This window comes from Panthera onca, chromosome B1, assembly GCF_046562875.1.
Source record: "Panthera onca isolate mPanOnc1 chromosome B1, mPanOnc1 haplotype 2, whole genome shotgun sequence".
In the NCBI taxonomy this organism is placed as follows: domain Eukaryota; kingdom Metazoa; phylum Chordata; class Mammalia; order Carnivora; family Felidae; genus Panthera; species Panthera onca.
Window position 1 is genome coordinate 188,824,005 of NC_138342.1, and position 22,030 is coordinate 188,846,034.

The 22,030-nt window shown below is 37.1% G+C and overlaps 1 protein-coding gene across 2 annotated transcripts in view; it reads left to right on the plus strand.

The window, feature by feature from the left end:
* The window catches only part of CFAP97 (cilia and flagella associated protein 97), a 39,067-nt gene extending 21,992 nt beyond the window's left edge, over window positions 1-17,075 (plus strand). For both annotated transcript variants that reach the window (XM_078445298.2, XM_078445299.1), the window contains exons 3-5: window positions 2,267-2,535; window positions 12,653-12,803; window positions 14,153-17,075. In XM_078445298.2, the coding sequence (XP_078301424.1) occupies window positions 2,267-2,535; window positions 12,653-12,803; window positions 14,153-14,280 (548 nt within the window). In that variant the 3' untranslated portion in view covers window positions 14,281-17,075. The remainder of the gene's footprint in view (window positions 1-2,266; window positions 2,536-12,652; window positions 12,804-14,152) is intronic.
* The last annotated feature ends 4,955 nt before the right edge of the window (window positions 17,076-22,030 follow it).

The window sequence follows — 22,030 nt, forward strand, 5'->3', positions numbered from 1 at the left end:
CTCAGGGGCCCAAGTACAAGTATTCCAGCAAACAAGGTTGGGGGGCTACAGGGGGTGCATCTCCTCCTTTGCCTAGCCTTGAAAGTCACACTTTTGGCTATATTGTTTTGGTCCACACAGTTTCAAGCCTGCCCAGATTCAAAGGAAGGGGGTGGGAAGAATGTCACAGAATTTCTCATCTGACAAGTTCATGAAGAAGACAAATTTAATAAATTCAGTTGTTATTCCTTGCATTGAGACCTCTCAGCTACAGGTGTTGATTTTTTTCTTTAAACCTTTAAAAATAACTTTATGTTTTTAGGTTTATTTATTTTGAAAGAGAGATTGCTCACATGCAGGGAAGGGTGGAGAGAGAAGGAGAGAGAGAATATAAAGCAGGCTCCACAACATGAGTGTGGAGCCCGATGTGGTACTCAAACTTGCGAACTGTTGAGATCATGACATGAGCCAAAGTCAGATGCTTAACCGACTGAGCCACCCAGGCATCCCAAAAAAAATAACTTTAAAAAGAAAATACCATTGGTTTTTTTAATAGGGATCATGAATATCCCTACAGGATATTTTTGTTTTTGTTTATATTTATTTATTTTTCAGAGAGAGAGAGAGAGCGCGTGCGTGCACCCACAAGTGGGGGAGGGACAGAGAGAGAGAGAGATCTGAAACAGGTTCCACGCTGTCAGCAGAGCCCAATGTGGGGCTGGAACCCATGAACCATGAGATCATGACCTGAGCTGAAGTCGGTTGCTTAACTGACTGAGCCACCCAGGTGCCCCCTAAAAACTTTTTTTTTTTAAATGCCATTCAGAAAATAGCTTTTAATTCCCTTTAAGATTTAATTTTAAAAGCTTTCATATGTGGGAGAATTAATCTAGAAACCTTATTAAATTCTATAAAATGTGCATTTCTTGGAAGGAAGATAATTATGAACAGCACACCTATATCTTTCTAAATGTGTTCTTCGGGTTTACCATTAACTTGGTATGATTTTCAGCAAATTACCAACCTTTAATTCCCTCATTTATTTTGTATCAGAAAGCCACTGTTAATCTTTTTTTTTTTTTTTTTTTTTTTAATTTCTGTAATCTTTCATAGTCTTTGGTTTAAACATAGGGGGGTAGACTTCTGGTTCTTTTGACTATGTTCAAATGATTTGACTTTTCTGCACCAGTCACATTTTAAAATGGGGATTAAAAAATGTCTCTGTGGATTTAACAGTGTATTTAACAGTGTAAAATGCTGAGGAAGTTAAAGAATTAAAGGTACTCAAGTAAAAACAAATAACAGCTACTTTAAAAAAATAGTGTAAAAAACAAATCACATGTTCCGGTCAGTTAATCTGATACAGTGTACTCATTGGTAGTGCAGAGTTAAGTTGAAACATTTAGCAAGCTTAGTATTTTTAGAAACTTTTAACAAGTGTTTTGTAATAATTGTCACTTACTGAAAATTGGTGAAATTTAAGAATTAAGCATGTTGGTAAAATTTCATTCGATAACAATAGTATGCAAAATATTTTTATTGGTTAAAAACTCCTTTTATATAATGTATTCATTTTGACTTATGTTAAATTAGGAATAAAATGTTTGATTTTTACTGTAGAAGTATTTGTTTTAATGTCAATATTAAGACCATAAAGTATTTTCAGATTAAGTTGAAAGTTTCACAATATTCTGGGTTTGTTTTTTGCCAGTTGTTAGCCATTGTTTCCATCAGTCATTGCTGAGGACTTTATTTATTTATTTATTTATTTATTTATTTATTTTTAAGATTATTTGCTTATTTGGATAATCTCTGCACCCAATGTGGTGCTTCATCTCATGACCCCAAGATCAAGAGTCACATCCTCTCTACATGTTAAGCCAGCCAGGCACCCCGAGAACATTTTATTTTCTAAGTATGCCCTCCAACTCACAAACTGTCTCAATTGAAGTATTGTATTACATTTGTGTATTTGGTGCACTCAACCAGAGGTTTCTAACCTCCCCCAGCTACTAGGCTGCCTTAGGGAGATGTCTACATTTCTTATTAAAATATTTTTACGGTTGAATGTATAGTTTTTACTCCCAAAGAACCCAACCAAATGTGAAACTCTAGGCTGCCTCTGATTTTTTTCCTACATAGTTGTAGTATGGATGTCATTATTTCATACATGCCTTTTCATGACTTAACATAGTCTCCATTTCTAAGAGCTGAAGCGTCAGTTTGTGCCGTCACGTTGCCATGTGCCTTGTTCAGTTATCTTTCCTTGTCTTGTTCGCTTCTCTAGCTTTTCTGCAATTAGATAAAAAAGGACCACAAAGACACCACTTTGATCAGCCTTCAGTAGCACCAAGGAAAAACTACTCTTTCACAAGAGAGGAGGTGAGACAGATTGATAGGGAAAATCAGAGGCTTTTGAAAGAACTCTCAAGACAGGCTGAAAAATCAGGAAGCAGAAGTACGATTCCTAGAAGATCCGTTGTTCATCCCCCTAAGTTATATCACAGTGCCCTCAACAGGCAGAGGGAACAACAAAGGATTGAAAGAGAAAATTTGGTAAGTAACTAAAATTTTTTAGTCATCAAAGAAAATAAATGGTAATGATTTATAAGGCCAACTGACAGGAAATCAGATACACCCACATTTTCATAATTATATAAAAGTAAGTATGGATGTGTATGGTGTGAAATACATGATGAGCCACGAGCTGGAAGGTACAGTAGGTGTTTTTTGTTGGTTTTTTTTGGTCATCAAGCTAGATTTTGAGGGAACGTTAGATGAAATTACTGAAAGCTGTATTATTTGGCCAGGTGTGTTAAATCTCTGCAGTAGTGTAGGAAGTGGCATTCCAGGGGTCAGATACACGTATCTTTTGTGAAGTATTCAGTCACTAGCCAAATCTGTTTTACTTTATTGTATCCTTGAAGGCCGAAACAATTTACATATTATTTATTTTAAAGGATAAATACATCTCAAAGAGATCAAATTTTGGTGATCGGCTCCTTGAATTAAGAATCAGATATTGGGGCGCCTGGGTGGCGTAGTCGGTTAAGCGTCCGACTTCAGCCAGGTCACGATCTCGCGGTCCGTGAGTTCGAGCCCCGCGTCAGGCTCTGGGCTGATGGCTCGGAGCCTGGAGCCTGTTTCCGATTCTGTGTCTCCCTCTCTCTCTGCCCCTCCCCCGTTCATGCTCTGTCTCTCTCTGTCCCAAAAATAAATAAAAAACGTTGAAAAAAAAAATTTAAAAAAAAAAAAAAAAAAAAAAAGAATCAGATAACTAAACTGTGATGTTCCAAGGAATATAGGGACTGTTGAAAATCTTCACATTAAAAACTATTACTCATATCATTTTCTTCATAAAACTCCATTCATAACAATTGTTGGTGTTTACTGGGCTCTTACCTAAATGCCGGGCATTGCTCTAAGTGTCTCCAAATATAAGCTTATTGAATCCTAACAGTAATCTTTCAGGTAGGTACTGTTTTTATTCACATTTTACTGATGACATGACAGAGATCTAAAGGGATTAAATAATTAGCCCAGGGACACAGAGCTGGTGAGTAAATGGCTGAGCCAAGATTTTAAACACAGGTAGTGTCTTAAACCAAAATTAGACCCTAATGGGCACATAAATTCAGAGCTAAGATAATTGATAAAGCTATTATTAAAATTATTAAAACGGTTTCCAGAATTCATCCTCATTGTATTTCGTCACCCATACGGTTCTGTTTGACCATGTGCTTACCTGAACTTGTACTAACACTTGTAGAAATTTTTACTGTTGTCACTAATCTCAAGAGCCGGGGAGCTGGGATGGTGTATTTATAAAAACCAGTAAAGTCTTAAACCCTTACGGGCATGTGGCAACAGGTAGGTGGCAACAGAGCAAGCTGAAATGAGGCTGTGGGCAGTGAGCTACATGCCAACTCTGTGCACGTGACCGTGGCAATTGTTTAAGATTCATCCATGACTTAGGAAGATTTGAAATTATGTCCTGAACATTTGGGTTTGCCTTTTTTGTTTATTTTGACTCTCCTGCATGACTCTGGAGCCTCTTTCACAAGCAGTTCATAGTGTATCCTGTTTTACAAAGTTTAGGTCATTTCATCCTCACAGCACCCTAATGACATAGTTACTGTTGTTGTGGAGGAGCAAATGAGACTCTGATTGGGACGTTGGGATTGTTCAAGGTCAGGCAGGTAGCAGAATCATACGCGAGTTACCTAGCTTTGGGGTTACTTTTTTTTTTTTTTTTAACAGCTTTTTGAGATACAGTGCGTATACCATAATCATTTAGGGTACAATTCAATGGGTTCTGGTGTCTTACTAATTTTTTTAAGTTGTAGTAAAACAGATATAAAATGTGCCATTTTAACTCATTTTTGTGGTCAGTTCAGTGGAACTATCACTGTTGCCAAAACCTTTATTGTCGTCCATATAGAAACCCTGTACCTATTAATAACCCTCTTTTCCCCCTTCCCCTCAAGTAACCTCTAATCTACTTTCTGTCTTTCTGTATTTGCCTAATCTGCGTTTCATGTAAATGGAATAAGACAATATTCATGGTTTTGTGTCTGGCTTATTTCACTCAGAATGTTTTTAAGGTCCATCCATGGTGTAGCACGTGCCAGAGCTTCATTCCTTTTTCTGGCTGAATAATATTCCGTTATATGTGTGCACCTCAGTTTGAATATCCGTTCACATGTTGATGGACACTTGGGTTATTTCCTCCTTTTGGCTGTTTGTGAGTAATTTTGTAGCGAATACTGATACATAAATGTCTGTTCAAGTCTCTGCTTTCAGTTCCTTTGAGCGTATACCTAAGAGTGGAATTGCTGAATCATATGGCAGTTCTGTGTTTATCTTTTTGCAGAACCCGGGTTTACTTTTGAACAGTTGAAACCATTTGTGTAGAGTGACAATTCCGTGTATGACTAGGATGAAAACTATCAGCAGCCTCTTTTTACAGCTTCGGTCATCCCTGAAATCAGTTGTACGTTACAGCTATTTTAATAAACAGTGGAAAATTGCCAGTTTTACTCTTTTTACATACACTTAGTAGTTTGTATATGTGAGCAATATTTTTGTCCCATTTGATAGTAAGGTCTTACTAGTATACTTGAGAACAGTAGAAATAAAATGTGGGCCACATGAATCGTTCACAATTTTCTAGTAGTCATATTAAGAAGGTCAAAAGAAACAGATGAGATTCTGATAAACTATTTTATTTACTGAGTAAATTCAAAATACTACATTTTAAAGTATGTAACCAATGTAAAAAAATTAATGATGAGATATTTTTTTTCTTTTTTGTGTACCAAGTCTTTGAAATCTGTTATACATTTTCCATTGAGTGCTCATCTCAGTCTGGCCATATTTCAAATGCTGTGTAGCCTCACAGTGGTTAGTGGCCTTGGACATTTAGCTCTAAATCAAATACTAATTCATGCAGAAGTGAAAAAAGTAACTTCAAGCTGAATAGGAAAATAAACAATTCATTATAAAATATCATTTATTATGTTATTGTCTGGAGAGTTTATCATCTACATTTATGTTTAACACTTCATACTCTAAACCAAAACAAAACTTTTCTTGACTGTTTCTACAGTTATTCCTCATAATGACTGTTTATTTTTTCTTTTTTTAAAAAAATTCTAGGGGTACCTGGATGGCTCCGTCGGTTAAGCATCTGACTCTTGGTTTCAGCTCAGGTCATGATCTTGTGATTTCATGAGTTCAAGCCCCATATAAGTCTCTGTGCTGGCAGCATGGAGCCTGCTTGGGATTCTCTCTCCCCCTCTCTGCTCCTCCCTCACTCATGCTGTCTCTGTCTCTCTAAATAAAAAAATAAACTTAAAATTTTTTTTTAATTCTATTGTAAATTTCCATTAGAAGTATGTCAAATTTATGTTTTAGTTGGAGAGTGTTTGGCGGTCTTAAAATATTATCTTCTTATGGTATGTCTTTCCATTTATTCAAGCTTTCTTATATTCTACCTTAGTAAATTAAAAAAAAAAAAATGTATGTTTATTTTTGAGAGAGAGTGTGAGCAGGGGAGGGGCAGAGAGAGAGAGGGAGACACAGAATCTGAAGCAGGCTCCAGGCTCCGAGCTGTCAGCACTGAGCCTGATGCGGGGCTTGAATTCATAGACCATGAGATCATGACTTGAGCTGAAGTCGGATGCTTAACTGACTGAGCTACTCAGGTGCCCCTTCCTTAGTAAAGTTTTGTGGTTTTCTTCAAAACTATGTATTTCTGTGCTTTTGTACATGAAATTTTAATTTTTTTTTTTTTAGGTTATTTATTTTTTGAGAAAGCGAGGGAGCAGGGGAGGGGCAGAGAGAGAGAATCCCAAGCAGGCTCCACACTGTCAATGCAGAGCCCGATGTGGCGTGTCAAACTCAGGAACCGTGAGATCATGACCTGAGCCAAAATCAAGAGTCTTAACCGACTGAGCCACCCAGGAGACCCTGTGCATGAATTTTTTTATTACATTTTCTGTTTGCTCTTGTAAACTGTTAATTTTTGCATATGTCTTTTATAATCTTCCACCTTCCAAATGCTTCTTTAGATCTGCATTAGCTCTAATAGTTCCTCTGTGTGAGCTGGTATATTTTTTAATCTGTTTGCTAGCCTCTTCATAATCAAAATACATGCATGCATACACACGTGTACACACCCACGCACGCTCGTAGTTATTTCTGTGTCAGATGTAGTGCACAGGCAGGGTCCATTACCTCTAAATGTTTATGATTTGTATTTCCTTCATTCCTGTATCTCCAGTGACAGAGACCAATCAGACGGCCAACAGGCATGATGACTGAAGAGTTCTGTTCCAGTACTTTAGCTTGCTGGTAGTCCAGAGGCTGTTTAGAGTGACATAATCCAAAACAAAGAAATAGTGCTGTGCTGAGTGGGTAGAACAGGAAGGCAAAGATCCTGTATAAAATCGAGTCCTGTGCTTCAGAGTTAAAAGCATACTGTTAATCTTTCTGGTGAAGTTCACAATTTTCATTATGTTTCAGGAGGCAAATATTACCTTTCCTTCTCATTCAAAAAGGAAACAAATAAAAGGAATAATAAAAAGTAATTTTATCTAGTAGAGGGCATGCTTGCTACCCTACATAGACTCGATTAAAATTTGTGAATTTCCAAAAATGGGTCTCATTTTTAAATTCGTGGATTTTGAAATACTCTCATTAAGCCATATTTCCTTAATTCATTTGAATATAATATGAATCCTATTTTTATGAAAGAGTACCACAATAATCTTAGCAGAAGGAGAGGGTGATCAGGTGAGTAAGGGTATTTATATTTCGCTTTGCTGTCTAAAAGAAATGAGATTATTTTATTTTTTTTCTAAACACTTATTAATTATTAAGAGACAGAGAGAGACAGACCGTGAGCAGGGGAGGGGCAGAGAGAGAGACACACACAGAATCTGAAGCAGACTCTAGGCTCTGAGATGTTAGCACAGAGCCCCATGTGGGGCTCGAACTCGTGAACCGTGAGATCATGACCCTAGCCCAAGTCAGGACTGAGCCACCCAGGCACCCGGAGATTATTTCATTATTTAAATGTATGTCAATTGCCTTCTTTGTATGTGAAAGAAGAGGATGAGGGGAGGTGAGTATTTGAAGCAAGATTAGGGAAAAAGTAAGATTCCGTAAGGAATAGATAAGGATTAGAGCCTAGAGTTCAAATGGAATTAACTTGTTTTTCTTTTTTTTAACTTTCTGAGAATACACACACACATACATATGTATGTAATTAGTTTTAAATCCAGAGAAAGTAGGCAGTAAAGTAGAACATAATCTTTCCATTCAGGAATTCTTCTGTTAAAATATTTTTTTTATTAAAATATTTTTAAAATAAAAGTAATGCATATACAAATTCAGAAAATGCAGGTCATTCTTAAAAACATTAAATGAAAGGTAGAATCCTCCTTCCATCTTCTGTTCTTTGCTAGTCCAGAGGAGGAATTTTATTTTATTTTATTTTATTTTATTTTATTTTATTTTATTTTATTTTATGTTTTTTAAAATTTTTTTTCTTTTTTTTTTTAACATTTATTTTTGAGACAGAGACAGAGCATGAACGGGGGAGGGTCAGAGAGGGAGGGAGACACAGAATCGGAAACAGGCTCCAGGCTCTGAGCGGTCAGCACAGAGCCCGACGCGGGGCTCGAACTCACGGGCCGCGAGATCATGACCTGAGCCGAAGTTGGCCACTCAACCGACTGAGCCGCCCAGGCGCCCCAGAGGAGGAATTTTAGACCTCTTAGATAGAATGTGAAAACTATCAAGGGGAGAGTGATACGTTGTCACAAAGATGAAGATTTATGGTAAAGCTCATATAGGGGCGCCTGCGTGACTCAGTTGGTTGAGTGTCCGACTTCGGCTCATGGTTGTGATCTCATGGTCTGTGAGTTCAAGCCCTGCGTCGGGCTCTGTGCGGACAGCTCGGAGCCCGGAGCCTGTTTCAGATTCTGTGCCTCCCTCTCTCTCTGCCCCTCCCCCACTCATGCTCTGTCTCTCTCTCCATCAAAAATTAACATTAAAAAAATTTTTTATGGTAAAGCTCATACCTAGTATAAGAATTCAAGTGTGATTCGTAAGATCTTGAAATAATTTATAGTTCACTCTGTCTGATTTTCTTCCTTCTCTGGTTATTGTCTGTGTCTCCTTTCATACAAGAAAGAAAGCTAATGATAACTAAGGGTGGCTTCAGTTATAGAAAAATAGAAAGAACAATCCTGGTTTTCCCTGACTGTAGGATGCTTGTTACTCTTTAATGTCCTTCGGGGTCTTTGCTTTATCACTTTAGAAACAATGAAGCACCTCCCCTCTGCTGACAACTGCAGAAATCATTAACACATTAGTCATTCATTTGTTTTAACTTTTCTGTTTTCAGAGATGGACAGGATTCAGGTTGGGTTAGTTTTCCTTCCAAAAAGAATACTTCCTAAATAGAAAAACAAATATTTGGACAAACTATTTGGGATTCATTATTAGAATTTGATTTGAGTAGCAGATTTTAAGATTGAAAATACTAGGATTTTGTAAACCACAAATTGAAATATAAGTATCCATTCTTATCCTTTCTCAATTCATGAAACATATTTATTTAGTGTCTGCTGTGATCTGTGTAAGACACTGAAGGAATATAAAAATGTCTGTAAAATACTGTCCTGTCATATAATATATAACATAGCTAGGAAGGTAATACTAGTTAGTGCATGTCAAAAAACTAGAAAATAATACAAAGCAATATGAATGGTAGCATTAATGTTTGATAACTCTACCAAATGCCAGGGACTGCTGTGAGCATTCTATATGCATTATCTCAATTAACTGCTTAAAACTGACTCTTGGAGATTATTTCATTAATACCCACATCAAGTCATACGGTCATATAATCATTGGAAGAGCCAGGATTTAAATGCACGTCTTTCTGACTAGATAGCTTACATTTTTGTTCACTCTGATGCAAATGTTAAAATATTTTGAACTGTCATTTTTTAAGTTTTACCCAGAAGTACTAAATTATTCACTAGATTAAAATGTATCTACTTTTGATTTTACACTTTATACAGTAATCAGTACTTCATATTTTGATAGTTTCTATAAGCAAGAGCTGTTTCTAGTAGAAATCATCCCTTTAACTTCTGCTTAACTTATTCATGACATACAAATGATATAGTTCCATGTAATTTAGATAGCTGATCTCTCTCTCGTTTTCCAAAGTTTCTGCCTGTAAACTTGATAAGTGACCTATCAGGACAACAAAATGAGTTTATTCTTTGCCTTATTGTCAAATTATTTCAGAATTGATTTTGATTATATTGCTTTATATGTTTTATATCTGATGAATAAGCGTCACAGTTTTCTTAAAATTTAAAAAAGAAAAACCTAGCTAGCCAAATAAACAAATTTAGGAAATTAGTTTATCCAAAAAATAGTGAGGCTTCTACTAGCAAAAAACCAAAATTAGTAGTTAACTGAAAATAAATTTTCTGTCCTGTCCCCCCCACAGCCCAGAGGGTAGTTAATAGGATAATCAGATGACATGGCAAATGATGCCCTGCCTCGCAGAGTACATGGTGTGATACGTAGGAAGTTTCTTACTCACTTATAAATGTCTCACTCGGGCATGCAAGAGTATTCTCTTCTTATGCAAACTATAAATGACAGGGCAATATTTTATATTTTTTCTTCTGTTCCTTCCAGTGTCTTACACAACTCAGAGCAGTTACAAACTGTAGGTAGAAAAGGTATAATCCTAGGAGGTTTTGCCCTTAAAATATACAGCCTCACTATGTACGGTGAGAAGAAGACCACATATGGTCTTGTGATGGCAAGACCATAGACTTTACAGACGGAACCATGTTTAAATTGTAAGTCTGGGCTCAGCAGAGAAAACCGTTAGCTCTAGTTGAGTCTGGCCTCCCGAGGGAGTTAGGTGTGCTCTAGCCTTAGAAGGTAAAAACTGAGAAAGGCCACTTCATGCCACAAAGAGCTGGCAGGCCGAGATCTCTCATTTGGTCGGTGTCCTGCTTCATGTGCTCTAGATCGCTGCCGTTTGTCTCCAGGTTCCATTTATTTCTGTAACACCTTCCTTCTCCCTTTTCTAAACAGCTCTCTGGAGTATTTTGACTTGTTCTACTACCATCTATCACTTCTCTGGAATTACTCAGAACACCAGTCAGAATAGAAGGGTGAGGGTGAAGCTGATGAGAGCAAACACAAAGTTGAGAAAAAGTTCTGGATATGGTTGGTGGTCATGGTTCACGGTGATGTGAATATACTAAATGCCACTGAACTGTAAGCTTAAAATGGTAAATTGATAAAATGGTAAGAATGGTAAATTTTATGTATTCTTTGCCATAATAAAAAGAAAACAGCGTTGAGGCAGAAGGAAAAACAAGGCGTGCAGAAAAAAATTTGTCCTGTGACTGAATTCAAGAGGCTGGTTTTTTAATGGGAATCTGAGTGCTGAACAAGCATTCTCTTTTCAAATAAAGATCAACTTGCTACAGAGTTAGTTTAACTCGATAAAGAGATAATAAAACAATCATAGATCAATTCCTTGATCCATTTGGTCTGCTCAGATATTCCCTTCTCTACGATACCTTTGAAAATGAAACAAACTTTCTACCTTTTAAAATATGAGGAAAGAAAATAAAATTAGGAATGTTTACACAATAGATTCTGTTACGGAATCATATTAAAATACAATGTTACTGGATATTATGTTGCCTTGGCTAGTTGGTTTATATATCTATTTAAAAGTTATAGTAGATGATTTTCAAACTTAAGAGTAAAAACTTTTTTCTTCCAAACTAGATTTTATGCAGAATATTTAGTATATGAAACAGGCAACATGGAGAGCACAGATGGACCAGTAGAAACTGGGAGCGGGAGACCTGAGAGGCCACCCCCTTGGCCTCTCCTCAGTGTCCAGTTGGGGCACAACTGGAAAGTAAACAGCTAGAAAGCCAGTGCTCTAAAGTCATATATAGAATTGATAGTAGCTTAGATAGGTTTGTGGTGATGTCTAGGTTGAACGAACACACTGGGCTTTTAGCATTTTGTCCATTCTCTGAGAAAATGACATTTCATGCATTTCCATTTATAGCACCTTTCCAAACATTGTAACCTGACATGAAAGAGAGATGTGCCTGTGATCAGTTGTTAAAACCATACTGGTTTTATAGGATAGGTGAAACCCTTGGATTTTCCTAAAAAATTTTTTTTAATGTTTATTTATTTTGGAGAGAGAGAGAGAGAGAGCAGAACATGAGCAGGGGAGGGGTTAGAGAGAGAGGGAGACACGGAATCCAAAGCAGGCTCCAGGCTCTGAGCTGTCAGCACAGAGCCTGATGTGGGGCTTGAACTCATGAACTATGAGATCATGACCTGAGCTGACGTCAGAGGCTTAACCAACTGAGCCACCCAGGTGCCCCAAACCCTTAGATTTTCCTGAAAGTATATTATTTGAAATATTTTTTCACATAGCATCTCAAAAGTGATTTTAAAATCTTTATTTCATAAATTTCTATTAAGTATTTACTGATTTAACACTAATTTGAAGAGATATCTGTACCCCTATATTTATTGCAGCATTATTTACAATAGCCAAACTATGGAAGCAGCTTAAGGGTCCATCAATAGATGAATGGATAAGAAAGGCGTGGTATATATATAATGGAATATTACTTAACCATTAAAAATAATGAAATCTTACCATTTGTAACGTGGATAGAGCTAGGGAGTATTATGCTGAGTGTGTCAGATAAAGACAAATACCATATGATTTCACTTCCATGTGGGATTTAAGAAACCAAACAAAGGGGGGAAAAAAGAGACAAACAAAAAAGCAGACTCTTAACTATAGAGAACAAACTGATGGTTGCCAGAGGGGAGGTGGGGGGACAGGTGAAATAGGTGAAGGGGATTAACAGTACGTTTATCATAATGAGCACCAAATAACAGAATTGGTGAATCACTATATTCTACACCTGAAACTAATACAACACTTTATGTTAACCGTGCTGGAATTAAATATTTTAAAGTGCCTTTTTAAAAACTTACTGCTGTTGTTTTCCTGAGTTATTGCTATCACTTACTTCTATCTAACATTGACTTTTGCATTGATTGTCTTTAAATGAAGGCTTTATTGAAAAGACTTGAATCTGTGAAACCAACAGTTGGTATGAAACGCTCTGAACAACTGATGGACTATCATCGCAATATGGGTTATCTCAGCTCATCACCATCCACCAGACGAGTGAGATCAACTCTTGGCCAGTATAGCCCGTTAAGTAAGCATGCTCAGAGTTATTTTGTTCTTGTGTGTATATTTTATCCTTTTTAAAAAATATAACTTACGTTCTTGGATGGAGTTTGAAAATGGCTGACTTCTGGAAGGCATTGTATTATTTTTCACTAGTATGCTCTGCTCTTGTGTCAGTTCACTCAACTTCAGGTTTCACTCACAGCATGTAATGGTAGCACAGGAAAGAAACAAGAAAAACGGTTGAAAATATCAATACTGTCTTCAGTAGTAGACATGTTATTACATTTGTTAGAGGAAGAAATGAATAGATAACGCTGTTTAAAAGTGGCTGAGACGTTCCCCCTAACGAGCTAAGGATGATTGGTAATATCCTCCAGCCCCTATATGTGCTTTGTCTTCCTCACTGGTTAACTAAAACAGGAATCAGCAGTCTGTAGAGTCATCACATATAATCCGTCCTAATGCTTGACCTGTGATCAACACACACCCAGCTAGTGGTGCGTCCCACAGAATGTAGCATGGAGTGGCCACCTCGTGCTAGGGTGTGTGACACAGGAAGTTTATGCTGTCGCTCCATGTGTGCATTCTAAACCATAAAAAAAGAAGCCGAGGCACCTGGGGGACTCATTGGGTTAAGCACCCGGCTTCAGCTCAGGTCATGATCTCACTGTTCGTGAATTCCAGCCCCAGGTCAGGCTCTGTGCTGACAGCTCAGAGCCCGGAGCCTGCTTCAGATTCTGTGTCTCCTTCCCTCTCTGCCCCTGCCCTGCTCACACTCAAAAATAAATGAAATAGGTGAAGGTGTCCTTCAAAAATAAATGTTAAAAAAAAATTAAAAAAAAAAAAAAAAGAGCGAGAGAGAAGCCAATGTTAGAAGAGAGCTGTAACCACCTATGACATCCCAACTTCCCAGTGCTCTGGTGAGTCCATTCATTCATCTCATTCTTCGAGCATCACTTCCTTGCTATAGTCATTGACTGACATAGGGTCTTAATCCAGTAATTCATACTCGGCATTATGCCTTGAACATGGTTAATTATTTCTTGAACACATTTGTAAATAGTTATATAAAGTGGCTTCTTTTATCGCTTGAATCATTTGAGCAGCTTTTTAAAACATGTATTCCCATCCCAAATCTGTTGAATCCGAACCCCCCCAATGTAGAGTCCGGGCATGTTTCTTATTATTTTTAATTTCCACAGGGAGTTCTGAAGTGCATTCCTGTTTGAGAATCATACTAAACTACTAAAAATTCATGTGAGATAGGGAAGAAAAATTTATTCTGAACTTTAAATTAGGAGAGGAAGTTTGTCAAGGGTTAATGGATGTATTTAGTTTAAATAAAATTATTTCTTGTTCTTCATATATTTTCAGGAGGAGCTTCTAGAACATCCAGTGCTACCAGTGGTCTCAGTTGTAAGAGTGAGCGACCAGTTTTTGACACATCCAGTGGCCTGTTGCTAAGACCTAAGCCCCCTAATGTTCGTACAGCTTGGTTATAAAAACTCTTTTTACTTTAAACCTTGTTCATCCGGTTCTTATTGAAGTGCTCTTGTATATTAGTATAATTCTCTGTGTAAACGTCTGTAATTTAAAATTTACAACAATGAGTTGTAATTTTACTGTAATTCAATGCAAAATTGTTTAAAAAAAACCAGTTTAATGTAAAATCAGTGTTTCCTGTGAGGATGTATTTCTATGAGAGGTATATGTCTTTGATAGAAAAATGGTAGTATGTATGTATATTTTCTCAACATAGAAAATGATTCAGCTCTTACACTGACAGAACAGTTGTGATAATATCACACTGTACGTCGGACCCAAGATGTTAACTACATTGTTCTTGTTTTTTTTATTTTTTTTTATTTTTTTATAAGTTTTAAACCATGATCGTAGCTCCTAAATATAACTTTGTTTTCTCTTTGCTCCAGAATTCAGGTGGTATAACTCTTAATTTGATTGTAAGACTTGATTGTATACTTACTGTGAACCGAAACTTGAAATTTGTTTCCATTGGTGGAGCTGATTTAGATTTGGTGAGCGGACTGAGAGAAGCGTGTACTAGGGCAGCCCTTGTGATTCACCAAAGGCATCTACTACCTCCATATGAGTGAGTGTGCGGAGTTAGATCTTAAAAATGTGATCAACCATTCCAAACCGTTTCAAACTGTGAGAATTAGAAAGTTCATCTTGGAAGCAAGCTCCTTCTCTTCCACGTTCTTACACATTCAGGTAAAGTACCACTGACGATTCTGAGAAATGAGGTAGACTTTAGAGTCACAGTCCGCTGCGTTGTGAGTAGGTTGTCCAAGGACCAGATCGCCACAAGCAAAAGCAACTATTTGTCGAGCACAATAGCACCACCAGTTTGAAAAGGCAAGAACCAGATCCTGAGTTGTGTCAGAACGGTGTTTTAAGTGATACTGTTAACAAGTTGTGTTACGTTTCAGTGTTTACTGTATTCAGAGAGGAGATAAATAAGAAATGTGTGGTCTTAAAGCTTTGGAAATTCCAGCTACTATTTTTAAGGACTGAGAAAGAAAATTAAAATATGAATGGTAGAGGAGAAATCGCACACATTTTGTTGAGGCTACCTTAAATGTCAGCTAATTTTCTTGTTTGGTTGGGGCTTTTGAGTTGAATTCTGGCAGAACCATTTTTTGCCAGTCCCACTTTGCAAATCCTGGTAATCTTAATGGAATTAGTAAGGGCAAATAGGGTGTCATATAGTTGACAAATCAGAATATTTCTCTGTCGATCTGTGGGCTCTCATTTCATATAGCCGAGTACATCTCGGTCATGGCCGCTTCTTCTGTCTCGGTCATCGCTGATGCATCATCACTTTTTCTTTACTGGCCTGTTCAGTATGCCTTTAGGATGTACTGGGAAGTTTCCATAATAAATGCCAAATCTTTCTTTTTTTAATGTGAATTCGTGCTCTGTAGCCACGATAATATTTGTTGTTTGTTTTTCCAAGTCGACTCAAGCTTTTGTAGCATGTGGACTGAACTTACTTTTCTAACCACCTTGGGCAGTAAGCCAAACGTCATGTTGCTAAATATCTATTCAGAATTTCTTGGTCTTAAGTTGGCATGGATAGATTTTGTCAGAAGATAGGGCCTGTGAAGTGTGGCAACAGTGGTGTTGAAAAAAAATCACGTGAACACAACCTGACAGATTTTTCTGCTTCTTTCTTTGGGCTGTAATGTTCATTCATTGTTATTTGAAGCTCTCTTCTGGTGCCCACGTTTTTACATCATTTAGCACTCTATTTATTAACTTTAGCTCTGCTAAACCAGGGGTGTTTTGCTTTCTTTTGTGTTTAGCTTACTGCACTTTTAATGTTTGTATAACAACTTATCTTTAAGAAGAGATAAGGTAATGCTGAATTTGGACACCCACCTGATATGGTAAGCCAGTTTTTAGAAATTGATTTTTAAGTTGTTAGGGAAAATCTATCTATATATATCTATATCTAGATATCTAGATATCTAGATATAGATATATATAGAAGATAGATATAGATATCTATATATAGATATATAAAAATATAAACCTTTTATGTTCATGACATTAGTCTCTGAATATATTTTATATGGCCTTTGCTGTCATAGGTCAGGATTACAACACATAATTTTTATAGATCAAGCTATACTTGGATTTTAGATACTAATTTCATGCCTTCAGTTTTTACTGCTTTGACGGCGGGTTCATCAAAGTATTGCTGATAGCTGGGATCCAACTTGGAGTAAAAGTTGGGAATTCCGAGCAGCAATGTTCGTCCTTTCAAAGCAGAATTCACAGGTCTGTCGTCATGAGTACTTATATACGATAAGTAAAAAATAGAAGGATAGAAGTGGAAGAATATACTATCTTCTGGTATAAGCCAAGCTACTTTGAAGGTTTAAGGGACACTTTTATGAAGGAATCGTAAGTATACTATTTTTATTTTCAAGAACTTCTAAAAGGTGAAGGATCACTTAGCACCACTACATATTAGGTTCACTTGGACCTAATATATATACTTTGGAAATTTACGTCTGCAACTGGAAGTTATAATCCAGAATCTAAAATTATCAGGCAAGATTCTTATTGAGAGTTATTTTCATATCTGTCAAATGTTCAACTAATGTTGCCTCCATTTTAACAAGATTTTATGAGAGATTTTGAACTATTGAGATTATTTCCTAAGGGATACCTATTTTATCTCACACTTTCCCTACTTTGTTCAGTCTCCATTAAAAAGCTGCTTTCTTAGCTACTACTCCGAATAAAAGTTTTCTGGTTTGCTTATAAATGTAGTGTAATGCAGTTCTCAAACCATTAACCCAGTGTCCAAAAATGGTACGGGAGCAACTTTAGAAAGAGGTCATCGTGATACTTGTGCGCTTCTCCTGTTCAGATTCAGGCACTGCACACTATGCAGAGTGTTATGGCCAGTATAAGTTGGAGACACAGTTGAATTTATTATATTTTAATAATTAAATTTATAAGATGTTTAATATCTTAAACGCCAAAATCTTAAGCTATAAATGATTGTATACCATCCTAGGAAATGTGCTTAATGCTAATGGCTACTTTATTTCCATGAATAAAGATTAGTAATAAACTTAAAAATCAACATCTTTTTTTAATTTCCCAATCTGTTACGTGTTTTAAGCCTGAAGAATTAGCTTGACATAGTGAAGAAAGAAAGAACAAAAGATAACTGAGTGTTGATCCTGTGCCCATCTCTCAAATATATTTTCTTTTTTCCCCCATAAATTCATATGTGGCAAATGTATTTTCTTGTTCCCATTTTAAAAATGAGAATAATAACTTTTTTAAAAAAAATTTTAATGTTTATCTATTTTGGGGGAGAGAGAGACAGAGTGCAAGCAGGAGAGGAGTAGAGAGAGAGACACACGCAGAATCTGAATCAGGCCCAGGCTCTGAGCTGTCAGCCCAGAACCCGATGCAGGGCTCGAACTCATAAACTGTGAGATCATGACCTGAGTGGAAGTCAGACGCCCAAACGCCCAACCGACTGAGCCACCCAGGTGCCCCGAGAATAATAACTTTTATGTGCCTTACAAGTCTAAGAATTAAAATGAGGTTGGAAGGAGGGTATTAGTTATTTATATGTTTGAAAGTACGACATTTACGTGGGAAAGAGTTTGCTTAAAATTGCCTTGCTGGTCGCCTCTTTAAACCACATCATCTAATTTGTTCCGTAAAATTGTTAAGATGCTGCAACACCTTATAGCCTGATAGAATGTTTTGTTTTGTTTTGTTTTAAGCGTCCACAGCAACATTTCACGTGCATTATGAGTGATAAGAAATACTCTTTTTAAAACTTGCTGCTAAAGCTTCAATTTAGGAATTTTTTTGATGAGGGTTAATAATAATGATGCCATTGGAATAAATCACTGAGTAGTTCTAGCAGTAGTATATGTGAGCTCCCAACTACAAAGTTCAAGGATGCTTACAGCAAATAAGATTACATCGTAGCAGAAAGTTTTATTTGATTTTAAAATTCTGGTGACAGATTTTTAAGCCACTGAGATATTTCTGGAGGCTCCATGATACAGTCTTAAATGTTCTGTGCCTCGGTTTGTAAGTTCAAGTAAGTTGCAGTATTTGTTCTAGATGACGTTTTTTACGGTTTTCTTGTTTTACAAAGTAAACTTACGAGCTAACCTGTCATTAATTTACTATAATGAGAGACAGGATTTTTTCCTACGAACCTAATTTGACATCCACTATTATAAAATGGTAAAAGAATGTAGATAGCTAGCAAAAAACTATTAAAAACTATAGTTCCAAATTCTTACAGTATTTTCATTACAATGATAGTCTTCACCAAAAATCACACACTTACTTCATGTGTTTGGGAATTATGGCCAATCTCCAAGTTTGAAGTAAGCTTTGTTTTCTTTATTTCATTCTGAGAATTTTTTATTTCATGAAGAAAATACCTAGTATTAAGTAAATATATCTTCTTTGCATGTAGTTGTGTATACTAACTAGAAGCACCTAATTTTACCATTAATTTAAGAAGATTTAATTTTTAATAATATTTTGGGGAATGTGAGAGGGATGTGAGCATGACATAAAGATTTTGTTAACCATTTATGTAAATGCTACAGAAATACAGAAAGGGGCACCAAACATAAATGTACACCTCATGTATTGTTAGAACGCAAATACCCGTGTCACCAATAACCAGATCCAGAGTTGGAATATGCCAGAACTCGTGAGATCCCTTGGGGCTCCCTACGAGTCACGACACTCTTTTCCTGCCAAAAGGTAACTGCCATCTTAGCTTTCAAGACTGTTGTGTAGTTTTGCCCATTTTTGAATGTCCTACGAATGGAATTAGATTCTTTTGTGTCTGCCTTCTTTTGCTGTACGCATTCATGTTTCTGACGTTCTTTCATGTTGCATGCAGCTGTAATTCATTTGTTCTCATTTCTGTATAATATTCTAGCGTGTGACTGTACCGTGATTTTTTTTATCCATTCTGTGGTTGATAGACATTTGAGGTGGTTTCCAGGTTTTTGGTTATTACAAATCATGCTAATATGAAGTTTTTTGTAGACATATCTTGATTACATATGCATGCATTTGGTTGGCATATACTTCAGAGTGGAGTCGCTGGGTAAGATTTAGAGTTTTCCAGAGTGAGTGCACCAGTTTTCTCTCCAGCCAGAAGTATATTAGTTCCTGTTGTCCCATAGCCTCACTAATATAACCAGTTAGGTGTGTATATAGTGTTATGCCATGATTTACTCGCACTACTTTGATGACTAATAAGATTGAACACTTTCATGTTTATTGGCCATTGGGCTATCTTTTGTGAAGTCCCTTTTCACAGTTTTTTGCCTGTTTTCCTATAGGTTGAATGTCATTTTCTTGTTGATTTGTAAGAGTTATGTGTTCTGGATATAATACAGTCCCAGTGTGAGGTATACTGCAAATATTTTCTCCCAGTCTGGCTTGCTTTTTCACTATAAATGATGTCTGTGAACAGAAGTGCTTAATTTTACTTCAGTCCACTTTATCAGTCTTTTATAGTTAGTGCTCTTTTAAAATGTTGGATTTTATGAAATTTTCATTTAACCAAACACATGAAGATATTCTGCTCTATTATTTTCCAAAAGTTTGACCTTTCACATTTAAAATAAAAAATTTTTCAATGTTTATTTTTGAGAGAGAGAGAGAGAGAGGCAGAGAGAGAGAAAGAGACGTAGAATCCAAGGCAGGCTCCAGGCTGTCGGCACAGAGCCTGACGCGGGGCCCAAACTCATGGACTGCGGGATCATCACCTGAGCCCCAGTCAGACACTCAACTGACTGAGCCACCCAGGTGCTCCTTACCTTTCACTTTTAGTCATGCAGTTCATTTGGCATTGTTGTCTCTTTTTCAAGAAAGAATTCTGTTACCTTAATTATTGGCTTCCAGCTTTATTCTTTAGGTTTAATTTGCCATTATTTTTCTAATTCCTTGAAATGGATGTGTAGTTCACTGATATTCAGGCTTTTTTTTTTTTTTTTTTTTCCTTTTTTAAGTAAACTCTGTGCCCAATGTGGGGCTTGAACTCACAACCCCCAGATCAAGAGTCACATGCTCTTCTGAGTCAGCCAGGTCAGCCTTTTTTATTTTCATTAAGTTCAAAATATTTTTGAGTTTCCATTGTGATTTCTACTTTTTAACCCATGGGCTCTTTAGAATATATTTTTATTTTTATTTTTATTTTTATTTATTTATTTAAGATAGAGTGCACAGGCGCACAAGTGGAGGAGGGGCAGAGGACGAGGCGGGAGAGAGAGACAGACAGACTGAGAGACTGAGAATCTTAAGAAGGCTCCGTGCCCAGCTCAGAGACCAACATGTGGCGGGGTTCCATCGCACGAACTGTGAGCTCATGACCTGAGCCAAAATCAAGAGTCAGTGTCTTAACTGACTGAGCCACCCAGGTGCTCCTAGAATATATTTTTAATAGGATGTTTTAAAGTTACGTTTGTGTTTTTGGTTTATATGAAAAATTGTAGAAAGATCTTAAAACTCTACATCAGGGGTCTGCAAGTTTAAAGCCTCTGAGCCAGCCAGGTTTAAAAGGCTTTTACCTTTTTAAATGTTTTTTTATTAATCAGAAGAATATTTGTAATGTGAATATTATGCAATTCACATTTCAGCGTGTGTACATAACTTTTATGGAACACAGCCATGGTTATTCATTTTCTCGTCCAAGGCTGCTTTTGCAATACAGCAAAGCCAATGTGTCAAAGACCATCTGGCCAACAAAGCCTAAAATATTTACTGCCTTGTCTTTCAGAGAAAGAGTTTGTTGACCCCTGCTCTGAATGGTGTTTTCTTCCAGACAGGATTTACTTTTGCTTCTGGCAGGCAGCAGGGTGCTGGAAGTCGCAAATCGCATTAAAACAGAGATTGAATCGGCATCAGTGACTGCAGGCTTCCAGTTCCCTTATTGTCACAGTGTCACCCTTCGGGGGTCCCAGTCCAAATGGGTGTTTATCTAGGGCTCCCCTTTCTTGGAAGGCCCTGGGTTCTGGTTTTTGTCCCTTTTCCCTCAGGAGGTCTTTCAAATTGTTTCTAGTTCCTCAGCACTGCAGCTATGTTTTCCACAATTTGAAGATACTCCATGGGGAAAACTGACCCCCAAATACTAGGCTCACTTCTTTGGGTTCAGATCTTGGCGTTGGCCCCATAATATCACATGCCTTGTTAGTTCTCCAGTGACTTCGAGCAGATTTTTATTTTAAATATTAGTTTGAATCCCTTTTCTAGTAGTTTTCAGAGGGAGCATTGGTTTGCACTTACCTAGTCTGCCAATATGGAAACCTTTATAAACCACAAACTCACTTGTTTTTGAAGAAAATTCTTAGATCTTACGGTGAAACTGACAAATGAGTTGTGCCGATCTTGAACCTGAAGGTGTTTGGCCCGCTGTCTAATGAAGCAGCCCAATTTTCTTTTCCCCCACTGTGTCCTTTCCAGGGTTGGGGATGGTGATTAACATGATCCTATTGTCTTTTCATACCCATGACAGAAGCCTGAGGGTGAGCCTAGCCTCTTCCCTCTGGCTTCTTTTAACCAGCACTCCAAGCCCCTTCTTAGCCCTGCTGTTATGTTACTCTTTTGTTTCCGCTACTATCTCCTTGTCCCCCAAGTCATTGTCTACACTGCTGCCAAAGTGCTGCAATGGAAATTTGATCATGTCACTTCCCTGCACAAAAAGCTCAGCGGCTC